Source organism: Mus pahari, chromosome 23 (genome assembly GCF_900095145.1).
Source record: "Mus pahari chromosome 23, PAHARI_EIJ_v1.1, whole genome shotgun sequence".
NCBI lineage: Eukaryota > Metazoa > Chordata > Mammalia > Rodentia > Muridae > Mus > Mus pahari.
Window position 1 is genome coordinate 25,375,087 of NC_034612.1, and position 7,697 is coordinate 25,382,783.

General features: G+C 48.7%; 1 protein-coding gene across 1 annotated transcript in view; it reads left to right on the forward strand.

The window, feature by feature from the left end:
- Positions 1-3,946: 3,946 nt before the first annotated feature.
- Positions 3,947-7,697, forward strand: part of Baz1b (bromodomain adjacent to zinc finger domain 1B) — a 56,353-nt gene continuing 52,602 nt past the window's right edge. Inside the window, exon 1 of the mRNA XM_021222545.2 lies at positions 3,947-4,443. Coding sequence (XP_021078204.1) covers positions 4,337-4,443 — 107 coding nt within the window. The 5' untranslated portion in view covers positions 3,947-4,336. The remainder of the gene's footprint in view (positions 4,444-7,697) is intronic.

Below are 7,697 nucleotides of genomic sequence, written 5' to 3' on the forward strand. Positions count from 1 at the left end.
AGCCCTGGCTGTCCTGGAACTCACTCTGTAGACCAGGCTGGCCTCGAACTCAGAAATCCACCTGCCTCTGCCTCCCAAGTGCTGGGATTAAAGGCATATGCCACCACACCCAGTTCAAACTCTATTTTTAATGATGGTTCTTAAATGCTTTAATCTCCCTTCTAGACCACCACCCACTACTGGTAGTGGAAAAGAAAGGATACTGGAAAAGTTTAGAGATTTTTTTTGGGGGGATCTAGATCTCTTAAACTCAGAGTTTAAGAGTACTAACTCAGAAGCTGGGCATGGTGGCACACACCTTTAATCCCAGCACTCAGGAGGCAGAGGCAGGCGGATTTCTGAGTTCTAGGCCAGCCTGGTCTACAAAGTGAGTTTCAGGACAGCCAGGGCTACACAGAGAAACCCTGTCTTGAAAAAAACCAAACAAAAAAAGAGTACTAACTAGAGGCTGGAGAGATGGCTCAGTGGTTAAGAGCACTGACTGTTCTTCCAGAGGTCCTGAGTTCAATACCCAGCAACACTTGGTGGCTTACAAACATCTGTAATAGGATCTGATGCACTCCTTTGGTGTGTGTTGGAAGACAGCTACAGTGTACTCACATACATAAAATAAATAAATAAATCTTAGAAGAAGAAGAAGAAGAAGAAGAAGAAGAAGAAGAAGAAGAAGAAGAAGAAGAAGAGGAAGAGGAGGAAGAGGAGGAAGAAGAGGAAGAGGAGGAAGAGGAGGAAGAAGAGGAAGAAGAGGAAGAGGAAGAGGAAGAGGAGGAAGAGGAAGAGGAAGAAGAGGAAGAAGAGGAAGAAGAGGAAGAAGAGTACTAACTCACTGGCTGCTCTTCCACATGTCCTGAGCTCAATTCCCAGCAACCATGATGGCTCACAAGCATCTGTAATGGGATCTGATGCCCTATTCTGGTGTGCAAGCAGGCAGAACACTATATATGTAATAAATAAATATTTAAAAGAGCCTTTATCTTTGTTGTCAGGCACAGGTCAGCAGCAGCAGCAGCAGCAGCTCAATCCGCTCCTGAACATCTTACGATATACCAGCCTTCCTTCTGCTTCAGTAGTGTCTGGGTAGCAGGAGGTGGCAGGACCTAGCAGGAACAGCCAGGCCTCAGTCTTAGCACTAGTGAGCAGAAGAATTCTCTCTCTCTCTCTCTCTCTCTCTCTCTCTCTCTCTCTCTCGGAAGTGAAGATCAGCGGAGAGTGGATACTAACAAGCATTGCACAGCCAGCTACACCAGCAAGCCAAGCTCAGCCTCTCTTACTGTCTGTTGAGTCCTTTGTGTTTTTTGGTGCGTTTCTCTCTATGGAGTCCTGACAAATGCAGCCCAACTACAAAATGTAAGGTGGACCAATACATGTGTATCATTAATGAAGAATCCTTCATCCTATGTCCTTTCACATGCTTGCAGAACATTCTTTCTCACATTTCTGCTTCAGTGAATCCTTCTTTCACATGTTTGCCCCAGCAAAAACACCATCCAACACAACTGGCTTTCCAAAGAACCCTCAAATTCCTACTTCAGTTGGGTGTGCTTACAACAATCGGGAGAAAAAAAAATTCGGAAGGCAATGGAGTGATCCAAGGCACAGAGGAGAGGTGGATGCAGCTGGGAGAGCGAGGCAGGATGCCTGTGGTTTGAGGCTGGCCTGGTTACATGGCATGAACCCTTCTCTCAAAACCAGGATGGCAGTGCCGGGTGGTTCTGTCCTGGCCCAAGAAGCGCATCTTTCTTTACCTTCCCTTTTTTCTTTCATTTCTCCTTTCCTTCCTTTGCTTCCTGTTCCTACCCCACCCCCTTTATGACAGGCCATAGTCCTACCTGACAAGTTGCCTCTCCTTCCCAGGGCTGGCATTCTGATCTCCATGACCACCAAGTGTCAGATCCTCAACTCTCCAGCTTTTACTATTATTTTACTTTCCTCTGTGTGTGTGTGTGTGTGTATGTGTGTGTGTGTGTGTATGTGTATGTGAATATATGTTTTGCCTGTGTGTCTGTGCCCTACCCAAGGAGACCAGAAGAGATTGTCAGATCCCCTGGGACTGGACATACAGACTGTTGTGAGCCACCATGGGGGTGCTGGGATTCTAGTCCCCTGCAAGAGTAGCCAGTACTCTTAATTTTGAGTCATATCTCCAGCCCCAACGTTTGTCTATTTATACATACATATCCTTTAATATAATTTTAATTAATGAACCATACGTTTAAATGTATTATTCTTATTATTGGTTTTAGAGTCTCACTATGTACTTATTTAATTATGTGAAGGGGTGGGGGTGGGGGTGCGGTGTGAAGGCATGCGCACATGCCTTCAGAGTCCCGGAGAGGGCGCTAGACCGCCTTTGAACTGGAGTTACTAAGGGTTGGGAGCCACTGCATGTGGGTGCTGGAACCCAACTCAGGTGTTGTGCAAGAGCAGTATGTGTTAATCTTTTTTAAAATTTTTATTTATTTTTTATTTTTTATTTTTTGAGAGAGGGTTTGTCTGTATAGCCCTGGCTGTCCTGGAACTCAGTTTGTAGACCAGGCTGGCCTTGAACTCAGAAATCCGCCTGCCTCTGCCTCAGTATGTGTTAACCTTAAGCCATCCCTTTAGGCCCATCTTCTTTAATAATACACTTATTTTTATTTTAAATTATGTGTATGGGGGGTATGTATACAGGGTTGCAAGTGTCGATTGCTCTGGAGTCACAGGTGATTGTGATCCTCTGACACAAATACTGTGACTCAGACCCCAACTGGAAGTGCTCTTAATTGCATGCGGAGTCACTTCTCCAGTCCCATGATCTTAGCACACATGTTCTCTAGCATAGCTTTACTTACTGTGATAGGGAAGTGCTAGTCAGCCCAGGCTAGTCACAAACTCACTTAGGACCCTCCATGGAGCTTCAAAAGCCTGCATCACTTAGTCAGACTATATACAATATGTATATACACATATTATACACACACACACACATATATATATATATATATATATATAAATGAATATAGTCTTTTACATATGTACATACAAAAAACTTCTATATTATTCTTCCGTTTATTTTACTTTCAAGATTTATTTTTAAATTGTGTATGTGTGCACGCGTGGTGGGGGATGTCACGTGCACGTGAGTGCTGCTGCCTGAGGAGGCAAGAGGAATGGGAACTCCTGGAGCTACCCGATGTGGGAGCTAAGAATTGAACTCGGGTCCTCTGAACGAGTACAAGATCTTAGCCCCTGCGTCAGCTCTGCAGCTCTTCCTTCGCATATTTTTAAAGAAACTTCTTCACTATCCTTCCCTGTAGTCCTTAAAAAAAAACCAGGCTGACTGCTAATCTCCGTCTTTCAAGCACAGTGATGCCGCGTCGGGGAAGGTTGGGGTTCCAGTCGCCCCGATGCGGAACTTGGAGTTTGGAGAGGGCCCGAGTTACTTCCCGCCCAGTACGGCTCCACCCGCGCATCCCCGGGCGTGGCCGAGCGCGCGGCCCCTTTAAGAAGGGGGGCGGAGCGCGAGTGGAAAGACAAAGCCCCTGGCCGCGCGCTCCCCCTCCCCCCTCCGGCGCCGCACACGGACAGTGAGTGCCCGGATGTCGGTGTCGCCGGCGGTGACAGATGGCGCAATGTCTGTATCTGTGACAGGGCTTTTCTGCTCTGACCTCTTTTTTTTTGAGTCTTCCGCTCCTCGTCCTCCCCCTCCCACCGCCGTCCCCACACTTTGGAAGTCCGCCACCGGAGGCCCGCACGCCCGGCCCCGGCGCTTACATAACGCGACCTTTCACCTTTTCAGCCTGCCCTCTGCTGCGCCGCAACTCAACTTCGCGGCCGGAGCCCAGGGGGCGGGACCCGACCCCGGAGCGGCAGCCTGCCTCAGCCAATAGGCTACGAAGTCCGCCGAGCCCTCCGCCAATCGGAGCCTCCGCCCCAGGGCGCCAGGGCGAAGCAAGTTAGTCTGTGCGCTGGCCCCGGCAGCGGGGAGGGGAGGAAGGGAATCTCCCGCCATTTTTCAATAATTTCCTCCCGTGCCCGCTGGAGAGGAGTCGTGACTTAGCGGCCGCCGCGGCGGAGGTCGGCGTGAGGCGAAAGGCGCCGGCAGGGGCGAGGAGACTCTCTCCGTTCTCTCCCCTCGAGGCGTCCCCCTGGCTCCCATGGCCGTGGCGCGGTCCCGCCAGCGCTGAGCGAAGCCGGAGTTCGCGCCGCCCTCTCCCCCGTCCCCTCCCCCACCGCCCCGGGAGCCAGGCGCCTCGCTCGCTCGCTCGCCCCGGGGCCGCCGGGGCCTAGCGCTGCGCAGCGGAGCGGCCGAGCCTTCGGCGCTCCGTCCCCCGCCGGCGCCGGCGCCGCCGCCGCGATGGCGCCGCTGCTGGGCCGCAAGCCCTTCCCGCTGGTGAAACCGCCGCCCGGAGAGGAGCCGCTCTTCACCATCCCGCACACTCAGGAGGCCTTCCGCACCCGGGAGTATCCTTTCTCCGCGCGCGGGGTGGACGCTCGGCCGCGGCTGCGCAGGGCGAGGGATGGAGATGGCGAGATGCGGAGGGGCCGCGCGCGGCTCGCGGGGCAGCTGTCACCGCACGGGGGCCGAGCCGGGATGCCCGGGGCCCTGCTTCCCCGGGCTTGGGAGCTCCGCGGCGAGATCCCTCCGGGCCGTCTCCAGCCGTCCTTCTCGGAACCGCGCGCCTCCATCCTTTTTCCCCTTACTTTGTCCCCGGGGCCTCGGTGGTGGCGATCGCAGCACCAATCCCCTCCTCCCCAACTTGGCTTCGGGCCCTAAGTGGACTAGGGAGGGTAAGCCGGGTTTCCTTTGCGCGTTTTATTTCTCTCTCTCCTTTCATAGAAACGAAACCGTCAAGTTTTAAGTTTTTGAAATCGTACCGGCGCAGCCGCGTGATCCGGCTCGTGCAAGCCTCTACTGCGTCTTGTGTGGGCTGTGCGGGGACACTGATGTGGCTTGTGGGTTTTGTTTTTCTCCTCCGGAGTGGACTTTAGGCCAGGGATGAACTGACAGAACCGTAACTCACAAAACCTGGCATTAACTTCTTACCCACTGAAGATGGGAAGGAGCAGGTAGGTATATTGGTGCTGGTGGCCTTTTATTTCCTAGAGAACACAGAAGTTTGACATTTACAAGTTTCATTTTTCCGTCTTTTTTTTTTTTTTTTTTTTTTTGGTTAATTGATTGATTGCTTTATGTAGCACTGGCTTGCCTCGAACTCATAGAGGCTGGACACTGCATCGCTGCATTCCTGATCCATGTTTGTGTGTGCGCACTCTCTCTCTCTCTCTCAACTGGAGTTTTCGAATACAAAGTCTGCATTTCCAATCATTACTTTAAGATTTCTTGTCCAAATATAGCCTCTTAGTTAAAAGTTGTATTGCTCCCCCCTCCATGGTAGGGGGAATTTTGAATGAATCTTTTTTAAAAGCTAAGTTTCATTACCAAACTTCACCGTCCTGCTAGCTTTACCATCCCTTTGCCTTTGCAAAGATTAGCCAAGAGCAGAAAGGATTCAGGTGAAGCATTTCAGCTCACTCTTGGCCTTTGCGGCTTTGCTGCTTTGGTTTTGTTTCAGTTTTAATTGTCTTGTAGCCTGGGTTGATGTCTAACATAGGTGTTGGAAGCTAAGCTGGCTTCAGTGTGCAGTTCTCCTGCCTAACTTCCCGAGGGATGGAGTTGCTGATCCCCTGTGTAGATGTAATAACGTGTTCTGAATATTTAGGGTACTTTTACTCCCCTGCTTTGCTCAGCATTTGGGGAGTTTAACGTAGGGCCCTGCACTATTGGTAAGCTCCATCCTGAGCCCTCTGGGTTTTTTTATTTTGAGTCAGGGCATCCTTAAAATTGCTGAGGCTGGCTGGGAACTCACCACTCACCATGTGGCTTAGGCAGGCCTTGAACTTTTGGTTCCCCTGCTTTAGCCTCACTAGTATCTGGGATTAGTACACTTTAGTACTGGCCAGTACAGCTTCAGTCTTTCTAGCATCAGTTCTGCAAGGTGGTGTCCGCCTACAGAGATTATTTTCCACCTTTTAATTCTGTCTGCATAGATGTTTCTCTGGCCTGTGTCTATGGAGCACGGTGTGTCTGGAGCACCCTTGGAGGCCAGATTTGGATTGTGAGCTACTGTGAGGGTGCTGGGGTTGAACCAGGTTCTGTGCACTTAATCTCACTGTTGACTCTAGCCCCAGTTGGTTTTTTGTTTTTGTTTTCCTTTTCTTTCAGTAGGGTCTCACTCTGTGGCTCTGTCAAGGATGGAACATTTCGTAGAGCAGATTGGCCTGAAACTCAAAGATGTGCCATTCCTTACCTCTTCTAAGTTCTGAGCTGAAAGGCTTGCACCACCATGCCTGGCCTCCATGTATGTGTTTTGCTTATGTATGCCTATAGCATTTCTGAGCTGAAAAGGGTCTTCGGGATGGTCCAGATTTCTTGTCTGCTTGCCCAGTGGGCCCAAGGGAATTGAAGTCGGTATGTTAAAGTTCATGGACTCTTGAGTATAAATGATGAATGTTGGGATTACAATCCAGTGCTCTTTCAAGGATGTCACTGTAAATAAATGAAGGGAAGAATAGGAACTGTGGTACAGGATGGGACCCTGGGCCCTGCATGTGCTCTGCATGTCTGAGGTGCAGGCTCTGACACACACACACCATGTTGCCTTTGAGCTCCTGAATCCTGCGTCAGCCTCCCAAGTGAAGGGTTTCTGGGTTCTAGGATCATAGTCTTGTGCCACCATGCCACACATCCTCCTTTGCTTTTAACTGAATCAAAACTTTTTTTTAAAGATTTATATATTTTATGGACATGAGTGTTTTGCCTACATTTATATGTGTGAACCTTCTGTGTGCCTATACATGGTTTCCACCATGTATTAGCTGAGAACTGAACCTAGATCCACAGCAAGTGCTCTTAATTGTTGAGCTATATCTCTCCAGGAACCACCCCCACACTGTTATTGAAATATTAGACTACTCTGTCAGTTTGTGGTATAATTAGATGATATAAGGTGTATTTAGTTCTATGAAGTACATTATTCTAAAGGTACCATACTTGCTTTTAAAACTATTTCCATGATGTCAGTAGAGTAAAAGTTTACTCTTGGGACTCTGACATAGTCTCTGTACGTGTCAGTTATCTATCTATCTATCTATCTATCTATCTATCTATCTATCTATCTATCTATCTATTTAGGCAGGGTGTCATTATGCAGCCTTGACTGACCTAGTCCAGACTGGTTTAAACTCTGAGGTTTGCTAGCCTTGGGGTGATTCTTTGAACCATTGATGGCCATACTAATATTATCAGAGGTGGATTTTGTTTTTTTTCAGTCTGATTCTACTGCAGTATAATAAGTACTCCATAAAAGAGATAAATTCCAAGTCTTAACGGTTATACTGAGACATTTGAAACATAGCCAGCTAATTTAGAATTATTAACAAAGGCATTGTTTATTATTTATTTATTGTCTGGAGGTGGGGTGGGTATGTATGCTTTGATGCACATTGTGGAGCCAGCAGTACCGTTTTCCCTAATCTTGCAGACATTTTCTTAATGAAAACTGAAACCTGAACCATTTTAAATGGTATACATTTAATAGACATTTGTTTAGAATTTCCTCTACAAGTATTTAAGGACTTTTTTTTTTTGGAGGAGGGGTTTCGAGACAGGGTTTCTCTGTGTAGCTCTGGCAGTCCTGGAACTCACTCTGTAGACC